Source organism: Equus przewalskii, chromosome 14 (genome assembly GCF_037783145.1).
Source record: "Equus przewalskii isolate Varuska chromosome 14, EquPr2, whole genome shotgun sequence".
Lineage (NCBI taxonomy): Eukaryota > Metazoa > Chordata > Mammalia > Perissodactyla > Equidae > Equus > Equus przewalskii.
In genome coordinates this window covers 29,480,319-29,498,715 of record NC_091844.1, presented here as the reverse complement: position 1 = coordinate 29,498,715, position 18,397 = coordinate 29,480,319, and the positions used below count along the sequence as shown (strand labels likewise).

The 18,397-nt window shown below is 51.6% G+C and overlaps 1 protein-coding gene across 8 annotated transcripts in view; it reads right to left on the bottom strand.

Annotated features, from left to right (window-relative positions):
• The window catches only part of SFXN5 (sideroflexin 5), a 108,024-nt gene that overhangs the window by 23,443 nt on the left and 66,184 nt on the right, over positions 1-18,397 (bottom strand). For 3 of the 8 annotated variants that reach the window (XM_008516590.2, XM_070572408.1, XM_070572407.1), the window contains exons 10-12: positions 18,087-18,177; positions 4,478-4,593; positions 2,358-2,443 (exon numbers count right to left, since the gene is read on the bottom strand). In XM_008516590.2, coding sequence (XP_008514812.1) covers positions 2,358-2,443; positions 4,478-4,593; positions 18,087-18,177 — 293 coding nt within the window. Of the gene's footprint in view, positions 1-2,357; positions 2,444-4,477; positions 8,390-17,326; positions 17,578-18,086; positions 18,178-18,397 lie in introns of those variants that run through there. The other 5 variants (XR_011525978.1, XR_011525977.1, XR_011525979.1 and 2 more) reach the window with 5 other exon arrangements.

Below are 18,397 nucleotides of genomic sequence, written 5' to 3'. Positions count from 1 at the left end.
GCTGAATTTAAGTCCCCAGAACAATGGAACACTAACCATCACCCCATTTTCTGTAAACCCAACTCAGATGCCAGCCGAGAAGGCATCACAGACCACATTTTTCCCCAGCAAATTCCAGGTTCGGGATTCAGGAGCCTTGAAGACAGAAGTCCTACCTTCCTCATTTGCCTGGTGGTCTCCTTGTGTCTACTTGCAGTCGCTGGTATTTGGGGACAGACTCAGTCCACGAGGCAGCTACGTATACAAGGGTCAGGGGCACAACAGCAATTACTCTCCCAGGTCCTGTTTAATGTTGCAACTTCCATACAAGATTAATTTTTTTTTCTTTTTGTGAGGAAGCCTGGCCCTGAGCTAACATCTGTCGCCAATCTTCCTCAATTTTATGTGGGATGCTGCCACAGCGCGGCTTGATGAGCAGTGCTAGGTCTGCACCCAGGATCCGAACCTATGAACCCAGGGCTGCCAAAGTGGAGCACGCGAACTTAATCACTATGCCACCCGACTGGCCCCAAGATTAATTTTCTTAAATCTCAGTGCTCAGTGTGCCACACCCCTGCTCAGGTAACCCCACCCCTCGACTCACCCCTCTTCTAGAATGAGGGAGGAATCATCTCCTCACTGCACACAGGGCCCCTCTTCAGCTGGCCCTGACGAGCATGCTTTGCTTCTGTCACGCTGGACTCCTCAATGTCCACACAACAGGCCCACACCCTGCCCAGAAAGCACTCCCTTCCACAGAATCCTCCCCTGCTCTCAGAGTCAGCCGCAGCCCCTGTCCTCTGGACCAGCCCCCCTACTGCTGCGCCCAGACCACCAGGGTCTCAAATGCAGCTGACCCGTGTGTGGGTCATGCCCATCTCCCTTATCAAAATACAGGCTTTCTGAGGCCAGGCCCCCAAATCTGCTCCTCCCCGGCCTCCACGCAGGGTAGGACCCAAAGACATGCTGATTACGTGATGTGATCTGAAGACCCAAGAGGCAGCCACTGCGGTAGGAAGAGCCCAGTTTTGCAGCCATATTCCTGGGCCACTCCAGGCTCTGACATTTCCTAGTGTATGACTGCAAGCAGATGAGATAACCTCTGTTTGCCTTCCTTTCCTCATCTGTAAAATGGGGATATCATAGTGTGTTGCACTGTTCTGACACCTAATCAGATTATTCATTCATTCAACAAACACTGAGCATCTACTATGGGCCAGAACTGTGCTAGATGCTGTGCAGGGCAGTAAGCAAGGAATTGACTTGCCTCCATAGAGATTACATTCTAGTGGAGCAGACAGATAATAAAGAATGAGAGAATCTCAGAGATTGACAAGTGCTGTGAATAAAAATACGGCAGTGCAGGGGCGAGGGAGTAACGGTGGCTGTCATCTGGATGGGGTGGTCGAGAGGGCCTCATCGAGGTGATGGCATTTGGGCATAGGCCTGGCTGAGAGAGGACCAGGATGTAGGAATAGTTAATATATGTTAGCCATTATTATAATTCATATTGTGGGAACAAGAAGGTCCCCAAACTGGGGAGAAGCCCCTGCTCCAGAGCCCCAGGTGGAGTGCCGCCACCCTGTCCTCATCCTGCACTGCCCCCTGGCCCAAGCACGGCCTTGAGGGGCCCCCTCCCAGGCTAGACCCCCAAGAGGGAGGGCGCCATGGCCTCATTTTACCTGCACTCCAGGCTTTTACTCACCTTGCTCCCCAGCGAGACCCTGCCCTGCTCCCTGCCTGGCCCCCAGACTCACCCTAGTCCTCAGGGCCTGTCCAAACCTGCAATGAAGACTGGCAGGCCCCCTCCCTGCTCAGCCTCTCCTTCGAGCGGCATTTCGTCGCCACGATTCAATTTCACACTCATTAGTTAATAGAATCACTCTATCATGGTTATCATTGTCTTCCTTTATTTCTCTACAGTCATGACAAGTATATGTACTCAGAACATCCCTCTGAGGGAGGCAGAGAGTTAGGACTATTTGTATTTTATAAACAGAGAAACTGAGGCTCAAGGAGGTGGTGATTTGCCTTATGGTGGATGCCTCAAAGGGGCAGCACTGGCCCCACATCTAGTCTTCCCACAACACTCCTCAGACTCTCTCTTCACAATTGGTCCTGCACCATGTACTAACAGAGCGCATTCGCACACACGCACATGTGAACACACATGCACACACACACGCATACAGACACGCAACACTCCAGAACCGCCAGCTCCTTAGAGCAGGGCTGGCCTGCCTGGGAGAGTCTGGACAAATCAGGGCAGGGAGGGCTGCCAGCTCCTCCTCAGTCCCTTGCCCAGGGCCAGCCGGTTCCCCTTCCGGGGCCCCCTCCTCCCTGATGGTGGCCCCTCTGTGCTGGCTGCCCCAACTTACTTCTCCAGCACGGACATGACGATCGGAGGTAGCACCAGGATGGGCATGGGGAGGACCACTCGCGTCAGCGCCGTCTCCAGCAGGGCCTGAGGGTCAAGCAGAGGCTGTGGTGAGTGGGGGTCCTGGGTGGGGGACAGATACTTGGCAACAAACCCCACCCCAGACTCTTAGGTGTGTGTACTGCTGCTAAGCACATCTGGCCAAATGGAATAATTCACGGAATTGTTCATGAAGCTGTATTCCAACAACAGAAAAAGCCCCCCCCACCACCACCACTCCCGCTTCCCACCACATGCATTTGAAAAGAGCAGATCCCTGTCACCTGCCATGTGGGGGGTAGGGGTGGCAACACAGAAGCAGCCCCAGGAAGGGGCCTGTGCCCAGGGAGGTGCCTCGGTGGCAGGGTGCAGAGGCTGGGGAGGAAGCATATGGAGGACTTGAGATGCTCTAAAAACAAAACAGGCGCTGGAAGGACCAGAACAAACAGCTGGGGCCTGCTGAGCCACGTGAGACTCATGGTGCCGAGGGAGGACAGAAATTCTGGGATTTACTTTTTCTTTCTTTTTGACATCCCTTAAACTCAGAGATCTGGAAGATCTTGCATCTCCTGGCTCTGGATGAGAGTCTTTCTTAGTGACAAGAGGTTGGCTTTGTAAGGGAGAAATGCTTCTGCTGCATGTCTGCTGTGTCTCCTACAGGGGCTCCCTTGGGATTCCGGGGGCTGGGGGCTCGGTCAAGGCACAGTTCAGTGGCAGTGCTGCAGTCTGACGGTCACTGTGGGGAGTTCCTTTAACCCCACGGGCTCCCGCCCCTCAGAGAAGGCTCCAGGAATGGCTTGTAGCCCATGGATCCCTGGAGGCTTCCCCCGGACAGCAAGGGGCTGACCAGTCAGGCCAAAGGAAGCCTGGGGCTGCAGAAGAGCTTGGGGTCCCCTGCTGTTTGGTCCACAAGGAGGAGTTATCATGGTCAGCCTCCCTCACAGCCACTCAGGGAAGAGGATAGGGCTGGATAGGTTGGGGTCAGGCAGGAAACTAAGGCCAAATCCCCTGTGACGATGGGCTAAGGGTTGAAAATTTCTTCCAGGAGCTTGGGTCCTTCATGATCAGCCTCAGGAAGGCCTGGGAAAGGGTCCCTCCAGTCTCCTGAACAGGCAAGGGAATGACAGGGACCCAGAGCCACTGCAGAAAGCAGAGGATGCAGTGTTGACATTGGCACCCCTGAGCCCGGTGCCCCTCACAAGCCTTGGACAGGTTTTCCCTGAGACCAGTGGGGAGGGGAGGACAGGGACAGAGAGGGGTCTGCCCACACTGGAGGCTGTGGAGAAGGTCTCACTGACAGAGGAAGACTCAGGGCCCCATGTGGGAGCTGTTGAGGGACAGTGGCTGGAGCAGAGGTGAATGTTCATAGCTGACCCCTCCCCGTCCCAGCACCGGGAGGCCAGAGCAGGACAAGCCACTAATCGCCATTAGGATAAAGGCTGGAAAGCATAGGGAGATGCACAGACTGGAATTTTTTCTTTTTAATTACAAGTGGTAGAGTGGGTGAGGCTGGTGAAACCACAAGTAAAAGAAGGCCTTCTTATAATAAAATATTCTTCTCCAATCCACCCCTGTGGCTTCCTGCAAGCTTGGAATCCCTCCACCTGGGCCACACTCAGTCCCCGGGGAGGTATCACCCGCAGAAGGGCCTGTTAGCACAGAACCACAAACCACCCACTCCCAGGCTTCCTCTTCTTACCCAAGAGGATATGAAGGCCCAGGGAGCAAGGCCCTAGGTCCTGGGGAGGAGAAAGCAAGCTCGGAGTGGGGTCGGGGGGTTCCTCTGCCCTCACCAATTAACAGATCAGAGAAACTGGGTCCTGAGGGGCTGGGACAAGAGATGGGGTGTTTCACAGTGGTGATGAGAGGGTGGTTGGAGGGGACAGGCATAGCTGGGACCAGATCTTGAGGCCTGGGGCACATACAGATGGGAAGTGGGGACGGGGTGAGAAGGAAAGATCCAGAGGACACAGAGGGCATGCTGTGGACAGCAGCCCCTGAAGAATGAAAACATTTATGGAAAATCAACCCCCTCCTGTTCCTGGCCCCGCATCAACCCCCTGAGCCCCTGGGCAGACCCACATGTCTGGCTGCAATCTTGGAGGAGCCCACGAGGTTGCCATCACCATCCAGGACATCGATGCCTTCCTGCAGCTCCCCGTACCGCATCAGGACCACATTGCAGATATTGGCACTGGCTGGAGAGAGAGAGGGGAGCAGGGAGCAGGACTGAGGGGTGAGGATGGCGTTCCATCTGCTGGAGAAGACTACTGGGCTCCACCCTCAGCCCGGCCTCCCTACCCCAGGCAACAAAGGTTCTGAGTAAGTGCCGAGTTCAAATGCGGTGGGCAAAGGTGTGGTTCTGCTGCTCATCTGCCTATCAGCCTGGTGAGGGACTTGGGGGCCCTCGGGAACCTGATGAGCAACGGTGGAAAATAACGAGTGTTAGGGAGGAAGGGGAAACTGTTCAGGGGCTTAGAGAGCGACCAGCGATCAAGGATGCTGCTTGCCTCTCCTCAGGAGCAGGCCCCGCAGGCAGGCGAAGTGGATGCCCATCTGGGAGGGCTCTCTGGCCTGAAGATGCATCATTAGTTCCTGACGCTCCACCATCAGCAACTCAGTCCCTAGGGCTGCCTTTCTGGGCATCCTCTTCAAATGCCAGCCCTCTACATTCAGTCCCTTGTTCCTCTGAGTGAATCAAGATCCCAGAGATTTGCTTCCCTGACAGCAGGTGCCAGAGCAGGCAGGAACCTCAGTGTTCACCCAGCACCACCCCCTCATCATATGGATGGAAAATTGAAGCTCAGGGTAGGGGGTGACATCTGAGGTCACACAGCAAAGTGGGACAAAGCTGAAAGGCTACAGTGCCCAGTCTTTTGGGTACCCAGGAGATGGGAGGATTTGGGGGAGGGGGGGGTCAGGCAGAGCTAAAGGCACACCTCCTACATTCTTGCTTCAGATGGTTGAGTTTCCTTCTTTGGCCATGCCCCACCAATCTCAGCTGAGATCATGGGGACCTGGGCAGAGGGGAGGGTTCTTGGCTCCTCAGTTAAGCGCTGGATCCCGGAGTTTGTGGGCCACCCATCATCTGGTGACCAGCACAGGGAGGCTCTTTTGGCTCCTCTCTCCTGGGACTCACATGGCTGGGCCTGGGCCCAGGGCCAGTACTGGTGCCGACCTCGCCTGAACTCCTCCAGCCCTGCTCCAGGATGGAAGTGGGGGGACTTGGGGGTGGTGGGCGGGTGGGGAGTGGGGGGTGACAAATGTGGAGCCCGCCTGCTTCACTCCTCCCCCAAAAGCGCTTTGCTGTGTTTAAAGTTTTAATTTTTGCTAATTAATGTCAATTAATTTTGTATAATGAGTGTTTAATTTTGGGGAGTGTGTGAGCCTGGGAGCGACTGCAGTTCTGGGCTGTGAACGCTGATTAGCATCAACACCTGCTGCTTCCCCACTCCCTCCAGTGGGGGGGCACCGGGGTTTGGGGAACTGGAGGGCGGCAGGGCCTCGTGGGCAGGTGGAGTGGGAGGAGGACCACAGATGCTCCTGGTGCCCGAGCCAGCGCTAGGGAGCAGAGTGGTCCAGGGTGCTCACTGCTGTGGGACAGGGGTCTGCAGGTGAGGGGCGGCTCAAGACTCTGGGGGTCTCCGAGCCTCAGTCTCCCGTTTCAATAAAGTGGGGAGGTGGAACAAACAGAGGGGAAGACCGAGATGCTCTGCAGTCTTTGGAGAAGAAAAGCAGGAACCAAAGGCAGTTTTAAAATGTATTTACAGCACATATGCCATCTTTGAGGAGCTCTCGCGTTTCCACACGACACTCAGCTGCAGTGGTAACCACGGGCAGACCTCTTCTGCATCAGGTCCCTCCTGTCCCCACACCAGGCACGCTCACCTGTCTCAAACAATGGCTCTCAAGTGGGGGCGATTTTGTGAGTCATTTGGCAACGTCTGGAGTCATCTTTGATTATCACGACCTGTAGTGGGAGTGCTAGTGGCATCTAGTGAGCAGAGACCAGAGATGCTGCTAAACATCCTACAATGCACAGGACAGCCCTCACAACAAAGAATTATCTAGCCCAAAATGTCAGTAGTGCTGATGTTGAAAAACTTGTCTTATATACATCCAGAGACTGAGAGAATTAGGAAGCTGAGTCTGGGGTAAAGGAGGAGAGGTTGGGAACCTGGGTTTTGGCCCAGCTGGGCTTGGGTTCCGACCCTAACTCTGCATCTCACCCTCAGAGGTAAGCCCCTGCCAGCCCCAGGGGCTCCCAGGGCTCAGGGCCCACAAGGGCCCCCAGAGTGGCCTTGGGAAGGGGGCACCTGGCCTCTGTGTCAGTGACACGCCCTCTAGTGGAGGCAGGAATGCTCTATATCCCTCAGGCTCCTGGGACAGCCAGGCCCTCAGTTCCCAGGAGGGCCAACAAAACCATTGGAGAGGATCTTGGCGTTTTCTGTCCTGAAAGGCATCAGTCTCTGCCCTCAGAGAACCGCCCCCCCCCCACCCCCCCCATTCCAGGTTGGGAAAGGCTACAGGAATGTGGTCCACGGGATGAGCATCTGCTTAAAGCTAGAAGCCGCTGGCCGACACTCTGTGAACTCCACCCCCTGCCCAGCCTCATGGTGGCACCTCGCTTGCTCTCCGCAATTTCCAAATGTGCAACGTAACCACAGCAGGACAGGGCAAGACTTGGTTCAAATACAAAACCACTTGAGACGAAAGATAAAGCCTGAAATGAGCTGAAAACCCAGTTTCTCTCCCCTCAGACAAGCCCCTCCAGAACACTTTTTGGGATGACAACACTCCCCTCTCATCTAAGCTGCCTGCATGGAAAAAAGACAGAGAAAACCCTAAAAGCTTCAGAATGATGGCGCCCCCCAGCCTCCTCCCTCGGAAAACCCACAGTTCTTACTGCCTACTCCAATGGCACATGCCCTCTAATCTCTTCTCTCAACTGTGTACACTGGTAGTCCAATTATTGAGCACTTGCTGTATGCACAGGTTACTAGCCATCCCTGCCTTTGAGCACCGAGAATGCCAGTCTGCTTCAGTGATTTCATTTCCATGATCTCATCTAGAATTTTCAATTCTGCTATATTCCTTTCAAACCCTCCCTGGTCCCTCCCATCCCACTCCTGGCAAGTACAGCTCTGGAGACACCGACACTGAGAGCCTAAGCAAATGAAAAAGAGAGGGAGAGAGAGACCAACCATGGGCCATGGGTCTCCTTTATAGCCCACCAGCAAGATCTATTATTGACACTACCAGCAGGTTAATTAAGCAGTTTGTTAGTGATAATGTTAAGAAAGCTGGCACATTTTCAACTCAGATTGACACCATTCAAGACTCAGGCGTAACTGATGTTGGAGCAGCGATGCTGGGAGATGTCACAGGATGAGAGAGAGAGAGAGCGAGAGAGAGAGGGAGAGAGATTGCTTCACACTGATGGCAAGTTCAGTGTCAAGTCCTGAGGAAAATATGCTCTGCACTGCTGCAGGTGTTCTTACATCAGACCCATCGCGGTGCAAAATCATGCAGATTGTGAACAACTAATGAAGCACCGCGTGAAAGGGACAGTGTAGGGAAGAAGAAAGAGCAGTAGGCAGAAAGACACATGCACAAGAAAGTTCTCAAAAAGACGACTACAGGCGAGCTTGCCCCCTGAACCAGCACAGGAACAGACACACAGATCAATGGTGTTAATAGTCCAGAAACACACCCACCAGTAGGGGAAATGAGGCTGTGGTAAAGCAGTTGTATTAACTCGCAGGGCAAGGACCGTTCAGACACAGAGGCAAAGCAATGGGCTATTCGTTTGGAAAATAAAATACCATAAGTCCTCTGTTCTAAGATGCATTTTCTCATATTTTAATGTGCTAAAAATCATGATGTGCCTTACAATGGGGGGAACCTTACCTGCTCCCCATCACAACTGCCTATGCATGGGTGAACTTGGCCATGTGTAGAGGTATCTGTTCGTTCAAGTGTCACCTCAGCTGCCTACAACAATCCAGACAGAATTTGAACTTAAACTTAGATTCCTAATTGTTGCCTAAAACATCTTTTTAAAACTTACACTATAATGGAGCACGGACATGAAAAGTTATTGTACATGCAGAAGATCGTCTGCCAGCTACCAGGCAATGCAATTAAAGGCAGCAGAAATTGCCAAACCATAGATAGCTACCCTAAAGAAATGCTTGCCCATATGCACAAAGAGACATTTACAAGGATGTTAATTATAGCACTGTTTGTAAGAGCAAATAATTAGAAACAACCTAAATGTCCACCATTAGGAAACTCACACGGGAAGATCTCCAAGACAAACTTATATGAAAAAAGCTACTGATTATGTACAGGATGGTTTACTGAATGTTAAACCTTGTGGCTGGTATACACACATATGTGTGCATAAATCCACAGGTAACGTTTTGGGAGGTTTACACCTCAGAGCGCGATCCCCTTGAGGAAGGGAACTAAATTCAGCAATTAGGGACTGTTGAAGGACTTCCACTTTTTTCCCCTAAATTTTTCTATACGGTTTGCAGTTTTATAATGAGAACATAATCATGCTTTATTTGCCTACAAAGTGAAAAACAATTGCCAAACTTCTCAAAGTAGATCCTGAAAACGTTCCAGCCAGCAGGGTTTGGCGTGACCTATTCACGGGTCCTACACTTAGGCATCTCTATATCAGAAACTTCGTAAAGCAGCTGATTAACTTCAGGAATGTTTTTTCTTTCAAGTAAAGAAAAAAAGGAAACCACAAGTATAAATATATAGGAAATGCAGACAAAAAATTCCCAATATTTTTTTATGTGCTTTGAAATTACACTTTAAAAGGGGCTGAAAGGGTCACGATTAGAGGCAGGGATTACCAAAAGCAGTGGTGGCCACGATGCTGGGTTTAACCACCAACGTCCAAAAGAGAATCGGAAGATGTGAAAAAGGCTGAGACTCCAGCTCTGTGGCATTGAAGAACGTGACTTGGATTGAATATGTAGCGAATGCTTGTTTATTCTGTCAAATGAACATGAAATATAGTTCTCTCCTCTTCTGAAAGGCCATTATATTCATGCCTCTTATAACTGAGCCATCTTAGACTTGAGAAATACGGCGTTTGATACCTATTTATGAACCATGTTACAATAAATGAGGAACTGGGAAAATATATTTATTATATATGACAAAGGGCTACTAATATTGATCTGTGGAGGGTCACCGACTCCCAATAGCTGTTCTACTCCCAAAAGATTAGTCTAAACCAATTGTGATAACCCTGCCCTTGCCGGTAGTTGATTTAGGAAGGGAGATGTGGCCCATCCTAGCCAACGAGAGATGTCTGTAGGGGACTTCTGGGAAAGGTCTCCTCCCAGCTAAGAACAGGTGGCCTGTCCCCTGGACAGCAGTGGGTTCTGGATGCGATGCCTGAATTACTGCTGCCATCCTACAACCATGAAGGAAGCGAGCCTGAAGATGGAGGCCCTGGCAGAGCAGAGACGGAAGAAGGGCCCTGGACGCCTCACTCTGGACTCGACCTTTGTAACGTAATGCATTTCTTTATTACTTAAGCTGGTTTGAGTCTGTTACTTTCAGCTAAAAATATCCATAAAATATATACAGAGCTTTAAAAATTATTATGGAAAAGATACAGTGATTGAAGTCACAGAAAAATATTCAAGTAGGAATTCATAAAAGAAATATTAAAAAATCAATGAACATGAACTCAATCGATAGATTTTTGAATTTAAGAAAAAAGTCAACCTGCAGGAGTTTTTACCTGTTTTGGAGACTAATCTGCATTGGTTAAATGCTTTACAAATAGCTATTCCAGGCGTGTGGCTTGCTTCCTCACTTTGTTGATGGTGTCTTCAGTCACAGAGTTTAATATGTAGTCAAATAAGTGACCCTTTCCTCTTCGGTATATAATTTTTGCGTCATCAAGAAACTCTACCCCTACTCCAGTGTTCATCTATATCTTCTTCTAGAAGTTTTCACATCTTATTTTTCACACTTAGGTCTTTAATCTATCTGGAATTTATTTTTGTATATGGTATGAAATAGGGATCTCCTTCTTTCTCTCTCTCTTCTATTTGGAAACCTAAATGCTCAATACAGTTAAGAAAACATTCTCAACCACACTGGAAGCTGGAAAATTGCAAATTAAAATGAGAAAAGAACTATTTCAGATGGACAGGAATTTTTAAAGATTGATAATACCAAATGTTGAAGAGGTGTCGAAGAGGACGGAGGGAAACAAAAATCCAAACCCTGCAGGCAGAGTACAAGCCAGCGAGCTCATTCAGCAATTCCAGTAAAGCTGGGGACACGCGCCCTCTGACATTTCTCGGTACAGCTCCCAGACTGGTCTCTCAACACTGGCTGCACAGTGAGACCAAAACTGAGGGAGGGCCCAGAATACCCCTGCCCTGGAGAAACTCCCACCCATGTGCACAGGGACCCACGTACAAGGTTGTTTAGTGCAGTGCTGTGTATAATAACAAGAAACTGGGAACACCCAAATGTCCCCAGTTAATCAACTGTGGAATAGTCATGCAGCAGAACGCCCAGAGCAGCCAAAATGAATGTATATGTATTAACATGGATAAATCTTAATGAAAAGTAAGTTTTAAAAGGATATATACAGTACAATACAGTTAATGCATTTAATGTAGTTAATGTAAATTTAAAAAACACATAAACATAAGCTGGCCGGGTGGCGCAGTGGTTAAGTTCATGCTCTGCTTTGGTGGCCCAGGGTTCGCAGGTTCGGATCCTGGGCGTGGACCTACACACTGCTCATCAGGCCATGCTGTGGCGGCTTCCCACATACAAAATAGAGGAAGATGAGCACAGATGTTAGCTCAGGGCCAATCTTCCTCACCAAAAAACCCCCACATAAACAATACAATTTCTGGTTTGTAGTACATACACATATGACACAATATAAAAACATAAATGGGCAGGATGCAAGTCAACAGCCATCCCACCAGGGAGAGAAGGAAGGGACCAGAATCACAAAGGTGAAGGGCACAGAAGGCTTTGGGTGCATCGAACATTTTTTTTCTCTATTTCCTATAATATTCCATGTGTTTGAAATAATATTTCATAATTTAAAAAAAAAACAGCCACAGACTGAATTATTGTGGCTGTTAAGAAGGATAAGTTGGAGTTCTATGATTACCATGGAAATACATCCAAAACTCATTGTAAGGCTAAAAAGCAGTTTACAGATTTTTCTTTTAAAAACTTGAGAATTTGGGGAGTTTCACAACCCATATTGAAGTGTCACAAACTCAGGACTGGGAATTTCTGGACTGAAAAATCGGCCTGTAAATGTAGGTGTAGGCTGACTCTGAAGTTCAGGGTCTCTTAATAAAAGATTCCTGCTAACACATTCATCTCCTGGAAAGCTCTTTTTTAGCACAGCTGCTCCCTAGCTTGAGATTCTTCAGTGGTCCCCATGAGCCATGAGACAAAGCTTGAACTCTCAGCTAATATCCAGGGCTGCAGACCCCCTCGCCTCCCTCTTCCCCAACAGGCCCGGCTCCTCCTGCACCCCTAAACCCTCTTCCCCTGCCTTGTGCTTCCCCACCTTCTCTGCCTCTGGATTTCAGGATTTATAAAATCTCTGAGTTGGAAGGCCAATGATTCAATAAGCATTCTCTGAGCACCTACTCTATGCCAGGGCCTGGGCAAGCCACCCAGAAGCAGGTGACTTGGTCACATGTGCATGACCTTCACACTTTCTTGGGCCAGGCAGCTACACGGACACTTCCCTAACCCAGGGCCAGGCAGCTCATTCCAGTAACAGTCAGTTTTCCAGAAGATCCTGCTGCTCTGTGGGACTCCCATTTATCAGTGCTCCTCTCGATGCGTGGAGTCCAGAACTAAACCAACTCCTGTGTTCTGGGTAGCTTGTCTCCAGTGACGCAGCTGCAGTCCAAGGGAGCCTCATCAGAGCCACCCACCCCGCTGCAGGCCTACTCAGCCCACAGGGTCCCCGGGGCTTTATCCTAACGATTCAGCCAAGGAAGCTCAGGCCGCCTACACTTGTGCAGCTGCATTTTCTGAACAGTAAGCCTTCTAACAAAGCTGTGAGACCCTGGGTCCTGGTGCTCTTGCCCATGAATTCACAATCACTGCCAAGTTGCTGTCCTGCTCCTGAAATGTGACCCAGAGTCACATGTGACCAAGGCAGTTACAAAGTAACTGAAGGGGACGAGACTGAAGACAGAGCCCTAGGACATTCCACTGGAGACCTCCCTCTGGCTGACTTGGCCCCACTGCCCATGTCCTCATGGGGCCTGACATGCACCAGGGGCTCATGCCAGTCTGGAGCTGCCTTCAGTTCTGGCACCCAGCCCAGCCCACCCATCCTTCCAGATCCAACCCAGAAAAGTTGGAGGATGTGCCCAGGATGACCTGGTGAGTGGTGGACCCACTGGTCATCGTCCCTAGGCCTGCCAACTAAGAGTGGATGACAGTGTTAGTGAAAACTTATGTAAGAAAACAGAACATTCAAAAACCAATTTTAAAAATGAAAGGAAAAACAGAGTAATGTCTAAGAAGCCACAAAAGGTGGTCATGTCTCAGGGTGGGGTTCCACTGTGGGTGCCCAATTTCGAGCCTTTTCTGCCAAAGCACTCATTTGATCACCAAACAAACCCACATTGAACACTGACTGTGTGCCAGGCACAGAGGAGGCCTGGAGGTAGGTGATGGATGACTCCCTGTCCTGTGGAGCTCACAGTCTGATGAGGGTGGCAGAGTTGGAAAGAAAACAGGCAGTTCCACAAGAGACATAGGCACACACAGGAGGCTGTGCTCTAATGCTGATGGCGCTACCACGGAGGGCTTCCTGGAGGAGTGGTATCTGAGTGGAGAAATGAAAGCCTGGCAGCCAAGGGAAGGCAGAGGACAGGGCTGAGATAGTGGCAAAGAGCAGGGACTCCAGGCAAGCAGGGCCATGTGCAAAGGTGGGGGGCCCAGTGGGAGAGGCAGGAAGGGAGATCACAAGATTCACCACAGCTGCAGTGGGGTACTCGTAGGGGCAAGCCCAGGGGCCAGGTCAAGGAAAGGACTCGTGGGCCTCCAGAGGAGCCTAAAGGCCATGGACACCACATCATCACTGACCTGGATGGAGGCAGCGTAAGTCGAGAGGCCCAGGACACAGCTGACACAGATGCACGCTGCTGTCTTTTAAGCACAGGGGATGAGGGATGGGAGAGGAGCAGGCTGGGGACTGACCCTTGGGGCTCGGGCACACTGCTTTGGCCACCTCCCGGACGGGGCAAGCAGGGCAGATTGAGCACCAAGAGAGGAGCAGTGGGGGGGAATCAATGACACTGAGACCCACGTGGGCAAAGGGGAACATGGAGATGGGGCAGGTATGGGGCACACTCCTGTGAACGAACAGAAGACCTTCTCCCAGTGATTGCCCAGACACCCTGAGGACCGCTGGGGAATGCAGAGATGTTTTCATGGTGATGAAATAAGCTGTGACATTTAATGCAAGGGACTGCTGCGGACCGCACAGGAAGAAGTCATTTCCCAGCAAAGGGAGGATGAGGCTGGCATTTCTGGTCCATGCAGGAAGGTATTCCCTGTGCGAAGAGTTGGCTGGCTGGTGATGAGGCTCAGGCCTTCCCCGCCGGGTGCTCAGAGCCCAGATGGGGGTCTTTATGAGCAGGTAATGCTGCTTGTCCCCTGCTCTGTGGGGATTCAGCCAGGCAGCCTGGGCGTGACCATCAGAGCTTCCTGCCCTCACCCTGCACACACACACACACAGAGCCTGGGTACACAGATGTGCTTGCCAGGTGATATCTGGGGTCCCCACCTCTCAGCTCCTGGCTGAAGCCCCTGGCCTGCCCATTCCTGACAAGGTATGTCTGCTCCTCCTGCCAGTGCCCCGTCATACCACTCAGGACCTGGCACACCCTCCTGCGGGTCACTCCTCCCAACCCCCACCCCAAGGCCTCACAGGAAGGCTGTTTGTGGGGCCTGCCTCCCCTAGAATGGACTCTGCTCATGGAGACTGGTGGCTGGACCTGGAGGGGTGTATTTTTCCGATGCCTCCCCGATTGACCTTTAATTACACTGTTTGCCCAGCTCCCCAAACCATTAACTTCCACCTCGCAGCAACTGCACGTCAATTAATGGAGGGCCTGCTCTGAGCTCCAGCTCCTGAACACAATTAAGCGCGACAGTCCACAAATAAGAAAGAACTGGAGAATTAATTAAGGTCTAAACAAATTAATTACCAGTCCCCAATCGATTCTGATGCCAGCACACATGCTCCTGCGCTCACCGTCTCTCCTAACATCTCCGTGCATAAATAGAAACTGAGATTTCCCACATGATTGCTGTTCTAGACCAGGGCAGAGCCGGGCTCCAAGACCACCTTGAAGGAGAGGAGGGGCCGTGGTGAGTGTCCTCGGGGCTTCCCATGTACTCAGCACACATGTGTGCACATGTGTCAGTTGCGCACACACACACACACACACACACCTCTGGCTGAAAAACCAGGGTGAACTTGAAGGTGGAGGGCTCCTGGTGGGACCAGTGAACAGCCCCGGCTGCCTCTGGACGACCTCCCTCGGTTTCTGGGCTGCAGGGGTGAGGGGATATCCAAGTGGGCTTGAATTGGCCCTGGGCTGGGCCTGGTAGGCCTGGTCTTTGGCCAGCTCAGGATAACTTTCAGCAAGTCTTAATTTGTTTATTCTCCAGTAAAATGGGGATGGCTCACTCTGCCATAGGGTCCTCCCAGAGAGAGAATGAGGAGAGTTGAGGGGGAACAGAGGCCTGCTGGGGGAAATTGCAGAGCCCCTGGAGTACCAGGATCTGCAAACCCAGAGGAGGCCTGCAGTGACTGTCAGGGAGGTCTCAGTGGGAAGCAGCTGAAGTGGGGTCTGGGCCAAGGCTAGAGAGAGGTGGGAGTGGCAGGGTCAGGTTTGGTGACCAGGTATCCCGTGTCTGGAGCCTCGTGCCCCTGTCTTGGGCAGCATGTGGGGTCCAGAGAAGAGAGGTCTTCTCCCACCTCCCAGACTCCAGGCTGCAGCAGGGCAGGAGCAGCTGGGCAGAGCAGAGGGAGGAAGCCACTGACTCCTGGGAGCCTCCTTGTTCCCCAGACCTGAGTGCCCAGGCTGCCCAGGAGGGAGGGAGGGGGGAGGTGGCCTCTGAGCACAGGGCACACAGGCCCCTTCAGGACCCCCCTCCCCTGAAGACTCCCTTCTGCTCCATCCCCTTCCCCACACACATCCCAACAACCAGGGCTTAACCTGATCACTTCCACTTGCCTCAACCTACTTCCCGTGTGCACTCATGGCTCTGTGAGTCCTGTCTCCCCATCAGGCCAGGGGGCCAAAGGGGCACAGGACCCTCTACAAGGAAAAGCAGGTCCTGAGCAAGCTTCTTGGTGGTCCTAATGGTGGCTTGGCCCAGTCTGGCCTACTCTGCTGTGAAAAGCAGGTGAATACCTGGCAAGACCTAGGCCTTGCCAGCATGCAGTGGGTTTAGAGATGCTCTGTCTAAGCCTGGGGACAAGGTGGAGGGAGGCCAGTGCAGGGACTAGATGGTGGCCTGAGAGGACCAGGCGCTTTTGAGCCCCTGGAGGGTGAGGGGCATCCTGTTCATCTCATACACCACTGTGTCAGTGTTGACCAGGGAGTCGGTAAGCACCCATTCGCAGATAGCCCTGGGATGGACATCAGGTGCCAGAGAGACAGAAGCCTGCACGTCGGGGAGGAGAGCCTGGGGCAGGGCGTGGAAGGTAGGCAGGCGTACAGGCAGGACTTGGGCAATGGGCCTGAGGAAGCAGCCAGAAGGGGTTGCTTCTCTCAGGATCCTGGTAAGCTAGGGCTATCAGACTGTAAACCACACTGGGCGCAACCTGTGCAACTGGCTGGGGATGCATGGCCCAGCCCTCAATAGGGGCTGGGCCAGTGTGAGGGGGCTGCAGGCTCCTCCCTGAGAAGAACACAGGAGAGGAATCAGGCTGGAGCCCAAAGAGGGATAGGTGAGAAAGCCTTAGGTGAGGATGGCAGAAAGGGTCAAACCCAAAAGCAGGGACTCTCCTCCTAAAGGGGCCACAGAGAGGTTAAAACCTTCCCCAAGGTCACATAGCAAGATGGCCGGCAGAGCAGAGCTCGAATGGGCCGCTGGCGAAGCACTTGTATGAAGCTTGACTCAAGGACAGATTACATCTCAGCCGAGACCCAGATCCAGTCCAGTGCAGCTGAGAGCTGCCCCCTTCTCAGGCTGCATTTGACCCTCCAGCCTGGGACGGCGAGGAACACGAGATTGGCGGCCGGCCGTATTCACTCAATTAGGCCCCTTAACAAAGTCTGATCTAAAGAGTTATTCCATTAATGGTCCGCGCCAGAAATAGCTGAGGGTTCATTAAAAGTGTGGAGTTGCTATAGCAATTATCTGGGTTGGCTGAGGCTCAGCCGGGCGGTTGGTCCTGGGAGTTCATTAGCCTCTGGGCCATCGAGGGGGTGGGGCTGCCCAGTAATGATCTCCCACCTTCTCACGGGGGCTTTTTCTGTGCTTCAAAGCACTTTCCTATGAATAGAATCCATTCTGTGGTCTCATTTGATCCTCCCACAGCTCTGGGCTGTAGGAAGGTAGGTACAGCTGCCCCCATCTTACAGATGGGGAAGCAGAGCTGGAGGTAAAGAAGAGGGTCAGGACCACGAGCCTGGGCCTGACTCCTGGCTCTCCAGACTGGGCCTTGGCCTCCCAAACCTACAGGGCCCACAATACCCAGGGACACGAACACTAGACCGGCAGAAGCTCCAGATCTTCCTTTACGCCGGCAACCACTGTGACCATCTGGTAAGGCCTGTGTACCCCTCTGCAAATAATATCTCCAAATGCATAAAACAAAATATTTAGGATTACAAAGAGATTATATTGAAATAAGTTATCAAAATATTTTTTCAATTGTGATATTGTGCTTTTTAATAAATGAATTATAAAACATTACCAGTGGATTGATTAAATATCATAATTTTAGGGGCTGGCCCCGTGGTGTAGTGGTTAAGTTCAGCGTGCTCCACTTCGGCAGCCCAGGTTCACAGGTTTGGATCCCGGGTGCAGAACCACACCACTCGTCAGCCACGCTGTGGTGGCAACTCACATACAAAATAGAGGAAGTTTGGCACAGATATTTGCTCAGGGTCAATCTTCCTCAGCAAACAAACAAACAAAAATCATAATTCTGAATTAGTATTGAACATAATTGATACTTTAAGATTTCTGGAACAACTGTATGTGACATGAAAATATCTGTGATTTCTATTGGTGACAAAGTCACAGGTCTTTCTTATTACTGTGGTTTGCTGCCTACATTCATAATGGAATGAAATGTTAAATTTCAATTAGAGGTTAGTGTAAATATTTTCCCCAACCAAGTTCACAGGATCCACTGCATTCTGTCTACTGACCCTTTGGGGGTCTGGGGGCCACAGGTTAAGCATCCCTGTGCCAAAAGCAGAATCCAGGCATAGAGCTGGTCAGCAGGGCCCCTGTCACCCTTACTTCTATCTCCACATGTTTTGTTCCAGTTGCCCCAGCCAGGAGACCCCTGGTGTCAGGAGCAGTGTGGAGGGGCAGCCTGCAGCCCCGCATGCCCAGGCGTGGTACACGCACGCCATGCACATGCACACAGACCTCCGCGCCACGCAGGTCTTACCTACGGCAGGGAAGGGCACAAATCGCTGGACGAGAAGGCGGGTGGCCGGGGTAAACTTGTTGGCTTTCTGCACCAGGACATTAAGGCCCACCTTAGAAAGAGAAGAAAGTGCATGTGCTCAGCGGCCTGTGGCAGGTAGGGCAGGCTGGGGAAGAGTGAGGGGCACCGTGTTCCCGTGCATTTGCTCCCCAGACCCCTGACCCTCAGGATCACTGATGTTGCAGAGCTCCAGTGTGGCTATTCAAAGCACCACTGCCCAGTCATCCTAGTTGACCAGTGCAGGAGAAAGAGGGAGGTGAGAAACATCAGCC